This window comes from Stegodyphus dumicola, chromosome 9 (genome assembly GCF_044657685.1).
Source record: "Stegodyphus dumicola isolate Sdum_Otavi_A_Nest chromosome 9, ASM4465768v1".
NCBI classification, from domain to species: Eukaryota; Metazoa; Arthropoda; class Arachnida; order Araneae; family Eresidae; genus Stegodyphus; species Stegodyphus dumicola.
The window spans coordinates 40,003,611-40,023,150 of NC_140776.1; the positions used below are offsets into that span (position 1 = coordinate 40,003,611).

General features: G+C 34.3%; 1 protein-coding gene across 2 annotated transcripts in view; it reads right to left on the reverse strand.

The window, feature by feature from the left end:
• Positions 1-13,928: 13,928 nt before the first annotated feature.
• Positions 13,929-19,540, reverse strand: part of LOC118184362 (single-minded homolog 2-like) — a 272,622-nt gene continuing 267,010 nt past the window's right edge. For both annotated transcript variants that reach the window (XM_035354022.2, XM_035354023.2), the window contains 2 exons: positions 18,591-18,837; positions 13,929-14,915 (listed from right to left, as the gene is read on the reverse strand). In XM_035354022.2, the coding sequence (XP_035209913.2) occupies positions 14,123-14,915; positions 18,591-18,837 (1,040 nt within the window). In that variant the 3' untranslated portion in view covers positions 13,929-14,122. The remainder of the gene's footprint in view (positions 14,916-18,590; positions 18,838-19,540) is intronic.

Below are 19,540 nucleotides of genomic sequence, written 5' to 3' on the forward strand. Positions count from 1 at the left end.
AATGTATATGCGAATTTCAAATATAAAAAAGCATTGTTACTTTTAGCAGTGGACTGTATCCCCTTTCCTTCATTAAAATTTTCTATTTTCTAGTTTTTGCCAAATTTTTTAGCATGATAACCTACGACTATGATTGCTAAATGGTTTTTCACACTGTAGTTTATCATATCGTGATTTGCCATTTCTATTACAATGAATGTATGATCTTTTTTCGGGCAATTCAGTATTATTTTCCATAATTCCTGTATTGTGGCTATTGACCCTGATTTTGGAGCTAGTGCCATTATTATTAGTAGTGCTTTGAAAACATAAAAATAATTCTGGATACGACCATTAAATTTTGCTCACTCTTTTCAACCAATTTTCTTTCAGGCACAAAGAGAAAATTTTTTCTTGTCTTGGAGATCGCGAGTACTAAAAATATTGAAATTTAAATCATATTTCTCGTACTTAAATTATCATTACCATTATCATTATAAGGGCACAGCCTCATATTTAAGTTATGCTTACCTAATTTACAGAAATTATTAATTAGTTAATCTGTAATTATCACAAAAATCGGATTTGGCCGCGCTTTTATGAAAACACCGGATTAGCACAAGGATACCGACGATCCGTTTCATTTTAGAAACTGATTTTCAGGTTTTGTTCTGTTTGTTACGGCCTGGGCACCCTTGTGAAAGTTTCTGGCTTTTCAACAGCGACAGACTTACATAAGGGTGTTGCAAACGTCACAAGCATCATCGCTGCTAAGTCATCATCGCTGCATCATTATGTTGGACACACTTATGAAGCGATCCTTGATAGATGAGTTGTCGGATAAAATTCAGTGGCATTTTGAAATTTCAGAAATTTGACATACCAGCACTAAATAACCAAATATACTTAGTTATACGTGTTATATGTTTGCAATCCAATTTATATCGAATTTTCAGCTAATTTTTAAATGCTTTTTACTTTTGAAAGAAGAGAATCATTTGCAGTTTCTTGTGCATTAATCCGTTTTATAATATTCGTATGTATTGATAAAATTTATAATATACAATACAGTTAGTTCACTGCTTCAGCAAAAACGTTTTTACTAAATTTGTGATCTGCACTTTATTTCGGAAGTGTTCTAATTTTTACTTAGAGTAGTGACTGATTATTAATTATTTATATATAAAGTAGTGATTGTTTGTTAGTTATTTACCTATGTTTACATAAAAGCAAAATATTATTACAACTGAATTGGGCAAACGACATTTTTTCACAGTTCTCAATCTGGTACTTTTATTCAAATCATTATATGTGACTTTTATAATTTATAAATATGTTTTAATTATTTCTTCCCTATGCTTCTATCCAGCGCTTAACTTTTAAACATAAAAGAGCCAGAACCCTATGAAAGGCAGTTTTTAAAATATATTCTTGTACCTTAAGAGGCAGTCTTGTGAGCCTGAGATGCATATTTTTCCCAGAATAGAGACGTAGTATGATCACATGGTCCATATGTATGTAGCAGATTCCTTGCCAAAATGAACTCAAATTTTTGAACGGCCAGCCGTGGATTATTAACGTTTTTCTTAGTAAAGGTTTAATAGTTTCAAATGGACTGTTTTGCTAAAATATGCTACAGGCTGTCCGTCTTGGCTAAGCAAGGCTCCTATCTCGAAATCATCTGCATCTGCAATGATTTCTGATTTACTTCAAAAAATGAAGGAAATTTTAAGACAAGCTCTCGGATTAATGCTGATTTAAGTTCCTGAAATGCCGTGTTCGCTTCCACCGACCATATGAATATAGCTTTTTCCCTTTTTAAATTTAATAAAGGTTCTGCCATGTCAGCTAATTTTTAATGAATGTTCTATAACAGTATCACAAACCCCCAAATGATGCAAATTTCTTCACGAATTTTTGATTGCTGCAATTTTTGAATTCTCCGATTTTATTCCTTTATCAAGTATCTCATAGCCCAGGTACCGAAATTCTTTGCCCTCGAATTTACATTTTCACTTTTAAACTTGCATACTTTAAAAGGAAAAAACTTCATGCAAATCCTCCATATGCTCATCAGTTATGATGCTTATGACTATTATACCATCTAGGCAATGAATGTTGATTTACAAAGTACGAGCCTTGAACATTATATCTATTGCCTTTTGAAATGTAACAGTACCCACGCATAAGCCAAAAGGAATTCGAAGAAACTCCGAGTTTGGTAATAAATCCAGTTTTTCGCTCGTCCTCCGGTTTCATACATATCTGAAAGTATCTAGGCATGAGATCTAGAGTGGTCATATATTTTTTAGATTTAATTTTCTTTTTATTTCTTCAGTTATTGGTAAGGAGTAAATCAGATATTTTATAACACTATTTAGCTTTCTTTAATCGGTGATGAATCACCAGGCCTTAAATTCCCTGGTGGGAAGAAGATTCTTAAGTATTATAGAGGGTAACGTAGAGATTACTCTTATGGACTATTATATTCTTTTATCTTTATGATCTCTCCATTGACTTTATCGTCGCTGTGCGATTTTGATCATCATGGGGGTTATTTCCCGTTTCCATTGAATGATTCACCGCATGTGTTAAACCTGTAGTGTGTTAAAATAAATTTGAAAATTTCTTGTAAACTGCTCCACTTTTATTTTGTCTTATGGAGGCAATTCATTCAAGTGCAAAGCTGGCAGCTATATATCTTAAGTCACTCTCCCTACGCCTTCACAGTGTCTCCAGGGTTATTATCACCTTGTTCCTGTAACACCAAACAACCTTCATTTTCTATAATTCTTCTTGAAAGATGTTTTTCGCCAAAATACCACTCGGCGCTCCCTGTGTCCAAAAAACACTGTTGATGGGACTCTATTGATGATGATTTGGATATTCGGGACTGATACGTCTTTAATGAGTAGCAAATTTAGTTGAAGGTTTGGGGTATTTTTTGCCTGTGTAACTGACATTTCTCAGCCACAGCATCTGAAAAAAGAATAGTGTTCAGTTTTTATGCGCACGTTCTAAGTCACGCTCCCTACGCATTCGCAGTATTTTCCTTGTACTGTTATGAGCTTAGTTCCTGTAACATCAAATAAGAGATATTTTTAAATATTTTTTGTATAAAAAATTCCGCCAAAAATCTACTCTGTGCCCCTTTGCCCATTAAAGCGTATGACGCGATTCCATTCAAGACGATTTGGATATCTGGAAGTCAGACGTTTTAATTAATATGGCATTTAAATGAATTAGATGATTTTCCTTTATTTTGGGATGACTGACCTCTCTGATCTACAACATCCCTACCTAGCTTAACCATCTTTGTTTATCAACACCTTCTTTCCTTTTACCGAAGCTCTTATTAGATTTATCTTGGGGATCGCCATTAGCGACAAAATATTTTGCCAGACACCAAAATTGTTTTCTCAGGTAAAATTTATCACCTCTTTGGGGTACAGCCCTTTTAATATTTACGCTAAACCTATCACCGAATTCTTGCCTGTCTGCATATTCGCCGACACATGCCGACTTTCAAATTACACAGCTATCTCAAGAAATTGTACCAGAATTTTCAAACTCTACGAAATCTTGGATATGCGACAAAAACCATTATTACCTGAGCATTGCTATTTCAATTACTTTCGAATCGTGTTTTTTTCGCGTATAACAAATTAACCACCTGGAATTTTCTGAAAATGAAATCAGTTGACTCATCTGCACTCATGTGGTACTTACCAAGCAGCTCTGTTTCCAGTTTTGCTCTATATTTAACCACGGGGAACATTAAAAAATTGTAAATTTAAATAAACCAGATTTAAAGCGGGCGCGGGCTTGAATCCTGGAGAAGGCATGTATGTTTGTAAATGTATAGTGTCGCTGCGGCATAGCGGTACCCTAAATAAGCGGTGTGCGGAGAACCGAAAGTCCTTTCGTATGGTTCATGGAGGTAGGAAAGGGAGGAAGGGCCATTTCGCGCTAGAAGTGAAGCACTGCTTTGAAGCTTGGGTCACCAGGCGGGGTGTTCTTTGTTTACATTCAGAAGCTTGCTTGACAAGATTCTGATAGTAGTATTTCGACACACGACAGTTCCATAGAAATCGAAAAAGGGACACTCTCGCATGAAAGAAACATTCATAGTGTGATGGATAATAGCAATTTGTACAGTTTACTGACATTTACGCAAAAATCACATCTTGGTTATTTTTCGATAACTAACAACAGCGATTTTGATTATGAATGTGTTTTATAAAATTCTAAGCTGTTGCACTACAAAAATATAGATTTTAAGAAAATTGCTAAAAGAGATCTGCCAAAATTTATTTTCTAGAAGATTTGAAAAGTTTGAAACTTGATGGCTAAATGTAAATATAAAATTATGTATGTTAAAATATTTGTAATTAGGCACATAGGTCAGATTAAGTTTTTATTAAATAGAGTAACGCATGCAAGGGCTATCTGCCTAAAGAGAGAGATGCCATCGTGGAGGAATTTTGAAGAAAAACTGACCTTTGAGTGGGTATTAAAAATAATACTTATAATTTTCATTCAAATTATATTCATATATATTTTTTATGTAAAACTTTCGGGTGTATGCTAAATTAGTGTAAATTACTTTACACGAAAAATATAGTGAATGCACAGAAATTAAAGATTTGCACATGCCGGAAATGATAAATAGGAAATATGTACGGGTATTTATGCACGTGCTTGCAAAAAGCATGTATCTGCCTTTGACAAAATACTTAAATATTCATTAAATTATTTATAAATGTATTTGAAATGAAGAATTTATTCACTTATAAACAACTGTGAAAGTACTGTGAAGAAATCTAATGATTAAATGTATCTAATTTATAATGATTATAAATGTTATCTAAATATATAATAACCTTAATATTGAATTGTAAACATAAATTGAAATCCTGTTGACAAATACGTTATAAAACTATTTAAGCAAGGATTGTTCGTATTGGAAAGCAATCTGTTAAAAGGTATTGTAAAGCAAATGCTATGAGATGCGCACTTAAGAACGTAATAAAGAGTTTTGGAATATGTATTGTTGAAATGAAGGGTAAAAAAAAAAAAAAAAAAAAAAAAAAAATCTGATAAGTATAATTAAAAGAATTATTCACTTTACATTTTATAATAACTCAGTTACAAGTTTTAAATAATACTTAAAAAAAAAAAAAAAAAAAAAAAAAAAAAAAAAAAAAAAAACTTATTTTATTCCCTTTCAGAAATGTTCAGAGAAAGTCAAATACTATTTAATTCCTAATAATTCTCTAATTTAAAATGAACCGAATAGAGCATTAATTATAAATTGACTTTTATTTTTTTCGACTTTATTTTTCGATTTAAAAGAAGCCAAAAAATCATGTCATATTTAAGAAAGTATTTTAGGAAGAAGCTCTATAAATAGAAAAGAAATAATGCATAATTTTAATATTAATAATACAATAAACTTTGATCTTAATTTTTGTACCTTAACCGAATAAAACCGAATTACCTTAATTTTTTTTTTCTAATGTAATTAACGAAAACTTGTGAAAATATTTCATTCAAATTAAACCATTCTGAGAAAACTGTCCTGTGAAAAGTATAGCATTTAATTCCGTTCAGAATGAAATGTTGTTTAAAAATATGTTGTTTTCACATACTTAGGACTCTTAAGTGTTGTAGAAAAAGAAAATATATACATTTATATGTATATTTGCGACGTAATTACAAAATATTTACACCCGAACGTGTCAAATCCCATAGAACTCAATGGTAAATGACCCAATGTTTTGGTCACCACGTAGGGATCGCCGGTGCTTCAGAGCAGGGTACGGAGAAACTTGTTTAGGGCGACTCCTTACTTCCTACCTCCATGGTATGGTTTGAGGGGAAGGGGAGAGGGGTGAGAGACCCTTGGACCTGTCCCTGGGGGTACTCTCCATCAAAATCGGGGGCGGAACCGAGCTAAATCACTTGCACTGTCACCTGAATGGTGGGCAAAGCTGTTAGCAACGATAGGCGTATTCTAGTTCGTCGCATTTCGAGGAATTTCGAGGGATTGGGCTGACTACATCAGACAAATGAACATAAGCAACAGCAGAAACAACAACATTCGTACTTTCGCATTTGGGAATAATAAAAAATGCGTTTCAAAGCTTTAAATGAAAATCAAACCCGAACTTTTGCCATCAAAACTGCTGATCGCTTCATTGATTGCAAGCATAGGGTCCAAAAAGTACCCGAACTCTTCCATTAATCTTATTGGTGCTGTACCAACTTGGAGTCTTCTGGGACGTTAGGATAAAAGTTGCCCCCTTGCTAGGCATAGGATTTGCGGAAGTTGGGCGCCAAATGTAGTTTTTTTTTTTTTCCTTTACTTTTGTAAAAGCTTAAATCAATATCCTTTAGATCCAATTAGAATAACAAACGAGCTACCGCTCCGGGCTGAGTAAAAATGGCAAAGTGCTGCGTTAAACTAACATAAGTTTAAAATCGGTTTCAAGAAACGTATTCGGATACTCCCCAAAATGGTCTACTTAAACTGGCTGAACTACTATTTTAAACGGCGAATTTTTCAAGCTGAAGTCGGAATAGTCTCCAGCAGAGCTGATGACAGGACGTAAATGCAAGCGAAGCTGCCGAAAGATCTAACACTAAATCATTTAAAACCCTTAATTTAAATAATCTGACAGCTAATTTGCATTTAAAAATTATAATATAGAAATAATTCCATTTAATGCGACTCTTTTCAATTAATCCTCAAAATGAAGTTCTATCGAAATTCAACTGTATATGACCTTTAACTCTTAGAAAACTTAAGATAATCAGAGTTTCAGCATGAAATCTGTTACCAAATTACGTCGAAGCTATGAAACATCAATCCAGGCACATTAAACGCTTTTGAATATTGTTTAATTTATTTCAAAGTGCCATTAAATTTCATCAAAGAAGAAATAAAAAATACTTTTCTTAACTGTTAGATGCTTTTGTTGAAAGACTTCCTGTATGCAATTTAACCACTTTCCGGGATCCGATCCTTTTTCCTGTACAAAATGGGATTATTATAGTAACAAAAATATTGTTAAGGAAGTACACAAACAAATAACGACTTGCAATACTTAGTCGAAATTGTTTTACGCCCAAAACGAAGTTTCGTACTTTCCGTTTTCTTCAAATAGAAATTAAATGACGCATAGTCTTAAATAATTTTTTCTCTACTGTGAATTCTGGCTATCGAAAGATTAGGGGAATTTGACATATCCTTGAAAACTGATTAAAAGCAAAATGCAGTAAATAACGCAGCATTTAATTTCACCAACACATTTTAATTGATGTCGACAATAAATCAATTAACCGATACCTCATTCACTTTCCAACATTAAGGTATTAGCACTTGAGAGGTCTCAAGAGCATTTCACATTTGAGGCATCCTAAATATTTTCACAAACACTATAGTACGCAATCTAAAGGTTTTTACTGTAGCATGCATTGTAGATTATGAAATAAAAATAATCATAATCTCTCTTAATTCTACTATAATTTTGTAAACATCATCAAACATTTTTCATATTTAAATATATCTCGAAAGTGCTTGAATAAAAAATTCTAATTTTTTTGGAAATATGTTTTAAAATAATCTGATCTGGCCAGCACATGACCTCCTGCCAGTTCCACTTAATTAATTGACTGACGGAATAGCAAAGAGATTTAAGCAAACTATCACTTACTGTTGAGAGTTTGTAATTAAAAATCTAATCTGTTTATGAACTTTATGATTCAATATTAATTATAAATATTACTCCTTTTTATGGCCGCACAGACGCTATAGTGGTTAGGGAAGCCTATTGCTGTACTGAAAGGCCCGGGTTTGAATCCCATAGCAAGTATGGATGTTTGTAAATTTATAGTATCAGTGCGACATGGGCGGCGCGCCGAAAGCCCTCTCGAGAGTTGGTGGTAGGGAAAGAGGATTTTGAGACCCTCGGACCCGTTCCCCAGGGGATGCTTTCCATCGAAATTTGGGGCGGAACTGAGCGAAGTTGAACAGGTGCTCTTGCCAATTACAGGCACAATTTTTCACTCTTTGTTATACGTCAGTATTATGACTGATTACGAATTACCTTTCGAAATCATTGATTTACTATACACTATAACATAAAATATTACGTAGGCTAGTTCTGATGTTACTGTCAGACAAGTGAGATAAGTCACAACAATAACATAATAACACTCATTTTTATTATTATGTTCTCCCATACAATAACACATGATAACTGTACAGGCTCATAAACACGCCCGTCCTCTTGCTTTGATATGAAAACATTGTATCGATCGTAGTATGTCCTCCGGCCACATGGTTGCCACATAGTGTATCCTCTGGTCGGATTCACAAATCAATGGCTTAATAATCACGAAATTTTAAAAAACATAATTTTTTGTCAGATTAATAATAAATATTTTCTATTTGTTTCCAACTTAAGTAAACACACTATCCAACATCTACAGTCTATAGGAGGTAAAATGGAACTTAAAAGTACAAGGATTTTAAAGTTCCATTTCTCGTAATAAACTGTAATATTAGTAATCAGAATAAAATTAGCAATAGTTTATGAGTAGTATTACATCGTAAACAATTTCTAAGAACGTGCATAATGAAAAGAAATTTAATGATTTTATAATTATTACTAATGGGAACTGGCTGATCGTTTACCTAATAGTTGATTACATCCGGGGTAGGAATTTAGTACTCGTCCCCGATTCTCGTCTTTTCCAAACACACACTCGATTTAAAAAAATAAGCAACAATCTTTAAAAGAAAAGGTACGAATGTAAAAAGGGAAATTAAAGCAAACATTTTACTTATGAGAAAGAAGAAGCATCGTCGAATAAAAATAGGGGACCACAGTTAACATAAAACGTAAATCCATGGTGCCCCCACAGCACCTTAAAAAGGGGTATGCTGAACCTACGCGTCAGTTAGCAAGTAGCGATATTTCCGTGTAATCGGAAATAGTCAAAGCGGAAAGCATGAACCGAACATCCCATTTGCATGATGAAATGCGTTGGAGGGCTGCCTGGAATTTCCAAAATGGTCTAAGACAATCCACTGTTGCGACAGACTGGGATGTTCATTGTAGTCTGTAGCGTACGTACGTACGTACACTGCGAAAAACAAAAGGGGGAAGTTTTATATCTCCTGTTCGACTGGACCGACTGACGAAATTCAAATTGCGTTTTTCATTTCCCGAAAGCGCGGCTTAGGATATATATTAGATTTAGTATATATAGTTTTATTATAATATAGGTATTTTGACACAAAATGGGACTTTTTCTGAAATAACATGCAAATTTTTTTTCCATATTTCGATTCTATGACTCAAATTAAGCCTAAATATTACATTTTGTAAAATTTGATGCGGAATTAACGAAGAAATTAAAAAATTAACTTGGAGCAATTTTTTCAGTTTGAGCCAAGAATAATTCACTTGGCGAACTTCTTAATATATGGAAACATATTTTCCTTTCCATTCCATTGCGCAGGAGCGGAAAAAAAGTCACATCGTTCCTACTTTCAAATAATTTTAACAAAGTGCGTAAACCACATTTTCGTTATTATCGCTTTCAACAAATATGCCAAATTTCAAAACGCGCCAAAATATAAATTCACGTATATCTTCGGAAATTTTGAATAAAAGGCTCTAATGTTTTGCAGGTATGCTTAGAAATACATCTACTTGATAAAAATTTTATAGTTTCACAAGAAAAGATTAAAGTTAAATTAAATTTAAATCTTGCGCCATTGCCATTAAATTTAAATCACTTGCGCCATTGCCATTAAATTTAAATCGCTTGCGCCATTGCCATTAAATTTAAATCACTTGCGCCATTGCCATTAAATTTAAATCACTTGCGCCATTGCCATTAAATTTAAATCACTTGCGCCATTGCCATTAAATTTAAATCGCTTGCGCCATTGCCATTAAATTTAAATCACTTGCGCCATTGCCATTAAATTTAAATCTCTTGCGCCGTTGCTGCAAGGAATGAAATTTTAATTTAACAAATATTCTCTATTCGTATTAAGCAAATAAAAAATTCCCTATTCGTATAAAGCAAATATAAAATTAAAATTTAAAATTGAATTAAGAAATTTTAATTGCAAAGAAATAACTTCCTTTTTATTATTTTTTTCTAATTTAATTGTTGTATATAGTTTATTTTAGGCTTACATGTATAATTCGAGTAGAAAAGTTCCCTGTAGGCAAGAGTTTCTAAATTACTTTGGTTTTCAAAAAAATTTCGTTTTCTACTCTTAATTGACATTTTATTAATTTAATTAATTTTAACTCTAGTCACTTACATGCTATTTTCTCAAAATTCCACATTTAAAATTTCTCTTTTTTGTAACTCCCAACATTTGATTTTACTTTTGGTTTTAAATTTTATTTTTACCCTTGCCTATGTGGATGACGAAATACGAATTGAGTAATTGAGAAGAGTTAGATATGGGGGCAACTTCCCCTTGATAAGTCTGTCTCCTGCCTGTTCGACAATTATTCACTTACGCAAATTATTTTGAATAATAAATTTAATTTTTTTGAAATAATATATTTGTTCATTGTTTTAGATACGTGCAATTAATTTGCATATGCTCTTAGAATTTAAATGATATTGTAAATTAGTTCGCAGCAATAATAATTATGTTTATTTCTATTTCTTTGCAATTAAAATTAGTTCAATTTAAAATTTAAATTTTATATTTGCTTTATACGAATAGAGAATATTTGTTAAATAAATGTTTTACAGGTCATTATTCAAAATTGTTTTGAAAAATTTATAAAAAATATTTTTAAATAAATCATAAAAAATGAGTGAATTTTATTTGGAATGAACCTAAATTTCGAACTGTGTAGTAAGGAATCAAATACGTTTCATAAAAAAGAGATATGTATTTATTAATACATACCAAATTGAATTAATATTGAGGAGCTAAAATTCTGAGAGCTAATTTTTTTAAAACTACTCGTGCGATTTTTCAAAACTTGGGAGTTTGGCATAATTTGAGTCGTAGAATCGAAATATGAAAAAAAATTAAATATGGAAATATGTATGTAATTTTAGAAAAAGTCCGAATTTGTGTCAAAATACCTATATTTGAACAATGGTATATATAAATCTAATACATATCCTAAGTCGCGCATTCGAGACATAAAAAACGCAATTTAAATTTCGCCAATCGGCCCAGTAGAACGAGAGATATAGAACTGTCCCCCCCTTTTTTACGCAGTGTACATCATAGGTCTAAAATATCATATATACAGGGTGTTTCATAGATCATGGGACAAATTTGGAGGGGTGGTGGAACGTACTAAAACATGCATTTTTTGTATAGGAATGTAGGGTTTAAAGTGACGGGTTAAGGCAGGAACGCAAAAAAAAAAAACGACACGAGAGGAAAATGTGTTTATGTACAAAATCAACGCAAAGTGCTTCTTTGCAGCAATGCAGTATTCACAATAAATGTTCAAAAAAGGGAACACTAACAGTAATAGGGACTACAGCTGTGATTGGCTGGTAATGCAGCGGTAGAGGGCGGTAGTGTGACGGACAAACAGCGTTCCGATGCACATCAGAGGATCATTCGCAACACTGATGTGGAGCGTGATGGGTGAGTTTATGCACAGGGAAAAAGCTGACATTCATCTCATGTATGGTGCTGCTAATGGGAACGGCAGAGCAGCCCTACGGTTGTACCAGGAACCGTTTCCAAACAGGCGTATGCCGAAGCTCACAATGTTCGACAGGTTGCATCGGTCTCTGTGTGGAAACGGGTCATTTGAAACCACCTCTGACATTAGGAGTGGGAGAAGAAGTGCACGACAACCTCGCATTGAAGAATCCACCTTGAACATTGTGCATGAATCACCTCAGACAAGTACAAGAGCTACTGCACGTTGTCTGCAGCTTAGTCATTCCACCGTTTGGAGAGTGTTGCATGAAAATGGTTTGCACCCATACCATTTGCTTCAAAGAGTACCAGCCTTGCAAGAGACAGATTACCCTCTTAGAGTTCATTTCTATCACTGGTTCTTGCAGCAGTGTGCGGCGCAGGCGGATTTCCCATCGGATGTGCTATTCACGGACGAGGCAACTTTCTCATGGGACGGCATCTTCAATAGCCACAACATGCACGTGTGGCCCATACTTCACAGGCCCATACCTCTTACCTGCACGTACAAATTTCTTATATTATCATATTTTTCTGCAAGAGGTGCTACCGGAATTGCTGCAGGGTGTTCCGGCTGTCATTCGCGATCTCATGTGGTTCCAGCATGATGGTGCACTAACCCATAACCACGTGCGGGTCCGCAATTACCTGTATAGGACATTTCCGGGCCGATGGATTGGCCGTGGTGGAACCCGTTCGATGGTCACCCCGTTCGCCAGATTTATCCAGCTTGGATTCTTTTTTTATGGGGCCATCTGAAGAGCATCATTTACGAAACTCCCGTTGACTCACTGGAGGACCTCGCTGCATGACTATCCATTGCGTCTGCAAGCGTGCGCAAAATGCCTGTCGTTTTTCAAAATGTTCGTCAATCCCTTCTGCGACGTGTATTACTGCTGGTGGTCGCAATTTTAAACATTTATTGGGAATACTGTATTGCTACAAAGAAGCACTTTGCGTTGATTTTGTTCATAAACACATTTTCCTCTCGTGTCGGTTTTTTTTTTTTTTTTTTTTTTTTCGTTTCTCACTTAACGCGTCACTTTAGACCCTACATTCCTATAAAAAGTGCATGTTTTAGTACGCTCTACCACTCCTCCAAGTTTGTCTCATGATCTATGAAACAAAATTTAAGGCCCCCATCGTTTTAAGAGTGTCAAGCATGCGCTTCTTGCGCCTGTGAAGAAATCCTCCCCTTCTTTGCGTAAGTAGTAAAATTACAGTTGTTGTAGGAAAATATATCATGTTCAAATAAAGGGTAACCAATTTTAAGTGATTATAAACTCTTTGATATTAATGATATGAATGCACAAATTATTTGATTCAAAGGAACACTCATCGCGGTTTTCGCATGAGTAACGCTTGCAACCGAAATGTCCAAAATGTCTGTACCATTTCTGTAATGCTTGCAACCAAAATAATAGTCCTGATAAACATCTACAGGGGAAAAATAATATGATGATATTTAGATGAATGTTTGCAACCCTGAACTTCGGGTCATGTCTCTATCTTCTACCTTAAACTATATTTCTGCAATAGCATTCTTTGACTACAATAAAATTCAATGCAAACTTAAAAATAGTTATTTTTTAGAAGAATGACATACAGGATTGGGGAAAAAGTTGATATTATCTAAAATTAATTGCAACCTTTTGGGATGCCGTACATACTTTTCCAATAAATACTTGTTTTTGAATACTTACTATCAACTTTAAGTCAGTATTATAGTTGGATTACGAATTATCTTTCTAACCTTTGATTTACTGTACAATATAATATAAAATAAAAAACAGTATTGGAAACTGCATTCCTTAAGCAATATATAACCTGTGAAATATTCTTAACGTTTAATTGCACTAAATACCAAAATTTAGTATTGCTCCATGTTCTTTAATAACCAGTCTCTTTTGAATTTTTGTCATCTTGCTTTAACAGCTGTTACATTTAACTCCTTTTCATGCTTCTTCAACTTAGAAAATCTCTGAAATTAATTGCGAGATATTTGATATATCCAATGGTTAACCATAAAATGTACCTCTAGAGATAAACAAACTTTCAAATGCAATCATTATTTTTTAAGTATTTCTATTTAATCGATTTATAATGGTAATATTTTGTAGCTAAATATTTCATAGCCAGTACTAATATAATTTTTTAAATATGATAGTTCAACGTGTTTGAAATGATAGCTAGAGAGTTAAAATCAGAAAGTGAAACATACAATTTGTAATCATAGACTGCATTTATTTTAACGTATCTCAAAAATATATTATATTCTTATACATGGGCACTACACAGCATTCTGCAATTTCTACATGGAAAAAGACTTTCTTTACATGTCTCTGCTTTGTATCCATAGCATGGCAACTGTTTATGGCATCCTTGTGAAGGAAACCGGACGACTAGAGAAAAGGGGAAAAAGAATCAATGGACAAATCCATTGGCCATCTGGTACTGTTGGGCATCCACTATAACGCTGGTATACTGCGGTTGCACACCATCTGCGGTGGTCGTACAGCCGTATTCATTTGTGCCATTGGCAGAGTTAACACAGTACGTTTTGTCCGCAAAATTGTCACATTTCGTTAATGCATACTTGATGCTAGAATCTAAATGCGATTGTTGTCTAGCGGATTCGAAGTAACACGAATCGTTGTATGGCGAATCGGCTGGAGAGCAACTTGCATAGTTCCGCTGCTGGAACGGTTGCTGTTTCGTTAACCGGGGATTGAGGAAGTCTGTAGTTGCCGCCGCGGCTGCCTGGAGACTGGTGGTGGTGATGACGGACTTATATTGATTGCTGCTGCTACTACGAAGCACAGGTCCTAAGGCACTTGATGGTGGCTTGATATTGCTATGCTGCTGCTGCTGTTGATGATGAAGAGGCGAAGAAGTTGAAGATGCTGAGTGCGGAGATTCAGTCCTTCCGTTTGGGAAGCTTTCTAGATCGGATTCGGAGAGTATGGAATCTGAAGGACTACTAAAGGGTCCTCCACCAGCACCCCCGGGAGCTGGGTACAGTAGATGATGACCTACTGGCAGTTCATGTGCTTGAGGTGGAACTGGTGCAACGTAACCCCCTGCACTTGTGCACATGTCCTGTTGTGGGGGTATGATGCAAGACATCGGTTGCAAAGGATCCGGATCCACATCTGGTGAGGAAGACACGACGGAAGCTTCACACGGTGGAAAAGAAGCATAGTTGTGTACGGCGTACCTGGAAATAATACAGGGATGCATAGGTTATAATTTCTTTGAAACAGGAATGCTAGAAAAGTAAAAAAATATAGAACCGCAGAATTAATGTAAAGCCTAATGTAAAATACATATGAAAATTACATTTAAAGAAGGAAAGCAATTAAACGACACGCACGACACGCAATTTCCTTTAATTAAAAATCACATATCACTTTCAAAAAGCTTTAGAGAATATTTCGATCGGTATTCTACATCGAAATGACTGATTAACCGATTTTAGTTACAGAACAATGTAAATTACATAAATAAATACAACCCCCACAATAAAGTCCTTATGCGATCTTTGTTTCCTCAATTGTTGGCCGTAGACATATATTTCCGGTTACAAAAATGTTTCACATGACGTCATGTTCTAGCATTTTTAATGCCGACATTTTACGATGCCGTGATTCTATAGTATAGTTAGGAAAAATTTATATTCATTATAAAAATTAAATTACAAAACTGATTTTTGTTAAACTTTTCAACCTAAAATGCCAAATCATAAACACTTGAAGGTCATTTAAAATATTTTTATAAATACTAGTATATGTCTATGAACAATGGTTGCGAAAGTAATGACCAAATGTGGGTCTTTGGGTATATTTGTAAGTATTTAATATAAGTTCTGTTATAAGATAGGATATTATTCTGTGTTATGAAATATTTCATGAAACTATAATTTGCAGCAATAAACAAGATCATTATGCTAGGAAAAACATCATCGTCTTGAATTAAATTTTGTAAATTTTTAAACTTTTTTTGAACTAAGTTTTCTGACTTTTCTGTTAGAAACCAGGTTCTAGAAATTCTTAAAAAGTTTTTATTTAAGTTGTCCTTAACTGAACTGCATTATAAAAAAATGGCAGCTGACAGGTGGAGCTGTAATACCATAGGAATACTACTAGGCATGGCAAATATAAAACAGCAGAGAAGTAAAACTATTGCTTTAAAGTTTTCAGTTTTGTAAACAATACTGACACTGAATTTTGAAGTATTTACATTACTATAATCTACAAGCTCATAATCTTACCTACCTGGTAAAATCTACTTCTTTAATAATAATAATTCTTTATATTTTCAGGGTTGAAATGTATTTCATACTTCAGCTTCGCTTCTCATCTAAGATACTGTTTCGTCTTTTCTGCTATGAATTGTTCGGCTTGTGAAATTTAATTCAGCGATTTACTAATTCCACAACATCTGACTTATTTTCAATAATCAATGTGTATCTCTCAGGTTCCTCCACATTTTTCTTTCCTGACTTCCACTGTATTCACAATTTCATTCATTTTGCATATTCTAAGGCACCTACGTTTTTTAACCTGTTTTAATTTTAATTTTATTATACTAAAGGAAAAGTTAGATTTTTGGTGTGAACGCTATGGGTAATTTAAATTTCCTTACCTTCAGGTATATGGGAATGTACTTTGATTTTTTTTAAAATCAGTCCTGATTTCAGTTCTTCTGATTACATTATAGCTAGTGTTCTTAAAAACTAATTTTCTACCTCCATTTTTTTCTTTCTTTTCTTTTAACCTTAAATTTTGCATTTTAAAATGAGTATGCTTAGAGCATACTCGTTCCTTATACTGGATAGTTGCAAAAGTTCACATTTAGATAATAGTTCACGTGACCCACGTATTTTCCTTTATTTTCTCCATTTCACTCCATATGTTGCCTTCGTAAAAAGCACATTTAAAGCAGAACTTTTACTTCCATTGTTGCTCGCATGGTAAACCATTTTAGATAGCTTAAATTGTTAAAGCATTTAGTAAATATTAAAAGCTTTTTGGCATTAATTTCTATAAAAATGAGGAGGAACACATTACGAATATCATCATCAGTACACATTCGTCAAAGCAAGTAAAACGTTTGGAAACTGTACTTCCGAAACAGTATGGAGAAGCCACTTGTGTCTAATACCCTCATTTGAAGAAAAAACTGTTCATTAAACAAGCTATGCTTGTACGATTGAACAAAGAGGATATAAAGTTATAATATTAGTCATGAAAATTGACATGAAGTAAATTATTTCAAAGAAATCTCACTGACCACTTCGAAAAAGGGTTTTCAGGCTATTTTACTGAATGAAAATACTGAAAATGTTGTGAATAAGCAAACTAATAATCCACACAGAACTACCGCTAGTTTACACAATTTATAATAAGAAAATACGCTGTTGTAACCGACACTTAAGAACTTCACTGAAATTTTCTCGCTATCTAATTTGGATATCAGTACCATAAGAATGTGATTCAGGTATTCCAATCGCTTCGCTTGAACAGAATATATTTTTTTTTCCTGACAGCTGCAGAAAATACCCTTTAATTTGAAAAAAAAATTAAAATAATATAGTTACTTAATTTGAAATATTTCTGCCACATTTACTACTAATTATTTGTTGGCTGCTTCTTCATCTTGTCTTCTGCATTTTGCTGCATTCTGAATCACATTGTAGGGTTTATATTTATTTTAACTAACATTTATTTTAAATTTAAGCTATCTTTCCTGTCAAGCCTTTACATTCCCCTGGAATTGCCAATGCCAGAGTATGTAAATCGTAGTAGAACGCGCAGAGTATTCAAATTTTTAGCAGAAGTAAATTGAGTTTAAATAGAAGGGAAACGAGATTGTAGGTGTGCTTCTGAATCACGAGCGTGAAGGTTGCTTGTTAGAAAGTTTAAGAACCGCGCGTTTCGGCCTGTGTGCCTATTTCGACAGTTCGTTGAATCTTTCAAATTCTTAATCAGAAAGTTTGCTGAATCTCAGCTGTATCTTAGAACGCGGTTAAGATAGTTACATTTATAGAGCCTCGTAGATAGTGACTTCGTTAGTTATGCATCCTGTCATTTATTTTTAGTTGTACTTTTCTATTTTTGTTTAACCGGCGGGTCAGCGTAGTTTGTGAGCGTCAAGTGTACGCAACTGTGATATCTAAAGTGAAATAAAAAGGGAGTTAAACCCTTCTTAAGAGTCTGTGTAATTTCCAGCTCATAGCAGTCACTACTACTGTTGCTGACAAGTTGGGGCCTCCCAACATCACAACTTAATGAAATCAAGTTATCGACTTGCGTGTTTCTGAACGCGTAAGACGTTCTTTTCAAAATCTGCGTCATGTAATCAAAGTCGGTCTTTTGTGGTAATCAAAATCGTTCTCTTTAAAATCTGTGTCATGTAATCTGTGTCAAGTTCATTTGTTCTCTTCAAAATCTGAAAATGTAAACGCTTGTTATTAATTGGCAGAGAGATGCTATTTTTTTCTAGACTCTTTTATGCAATCCCATTCTATGCATGTATCTGAAGGTATTCGTTATTAATCAATCCAAGGACCTATCCGAGGGATATGGATGCATCTCAGGCTACTTATTGACACAGAAGAAATATAGTCAGGGGGGACCATAGACGAATACCAGCTAGTGTGACAAAAACCCAGAAACTTTTAAGACCATTAGAAATAAATTTGTATCATTACTAAATCGATAGTCTGCTTCTTTTCCAGAATTTCAGTTATTTCATGAGGATTAAAGCCAATCTCCTATTCATTTTGAAATTTGACTCCAAAATTGTCCATAATCCTTCTAAACGAAAGAGTGACAATCAACTGTGAAATTAAAGTTTTCATTAAAAAATAATAAAAGTGCTGAAGATTTACCTTTCTTCTCTTTCGTAACTGGACTCGGGATGGGGCAAAGGTGATAACCGCTGATGTGGATAATGTGGCAAAAAACCTCCTCCACCCGGATCCAGGAGACCCATGGCTAAATGAGGTGAGTGAGGATATTGAGGGGCTGAATTGGTAGCTGCCATATCAGTATATGGGGAATGGGTAACTGCTGAGAAGGCTGCGTGGTGAAGAGGAAAGGAATTCATTTCGTAAAGACATGGATCCACAGGCTCACCTGGAAAGAAAAAGCACGCTTTGTATAGAAAAAAAGTCTACAATGAATTTGAACATTATTCAGAAGATATGCCTTAATCGCCGCACTGGTTCGTATAGTTTTTAGCAATGCTGGCAGCAGAAATCGATGGCCCCGGGTGCGAATACAGGAGAAGGCTTGGATATTATAAGTGTATGGTATCTTCGTGGCATGAGGACACTCATATTACATGGCTAACCAAAGGTCCTCTCCAGTGGTTTAATGGTATCCCGATCCCTAGGATCCATTATTAGGATACATTCTTTGGGATGATTGTGTCTCAAAATGCGTACGGAGCTAAACAGAGTTGTACTGTCATCCATAAAGTGTTCAAAGCTCCTGCTGATGCCAGATGAAACCCTGCGTTTCTTGCCACGATAAAATTCGTGGACTTTTTTTTTTGGGGGGGGGGGACATTTTTGACGTTACTGACGTTGTCAAACAAGCGAAACACATACAACTACAACATATCCCTTTATCGGTTATTAACTGTGTCATATTCTTGTATTTATATTTTAAATAAAGTAAAATATTTTATAGCATATTTTGCTTTCTGGTTGGAAGAATGTTGCATTTCTGTAGCAAAATGTTGTTAAATGCGTAGCATCATAATACTAATGGCATAGAGCTTACACTATGTCATGACATAATATCTTTTTATTTAGTCCTTATATTCACTGTTTTA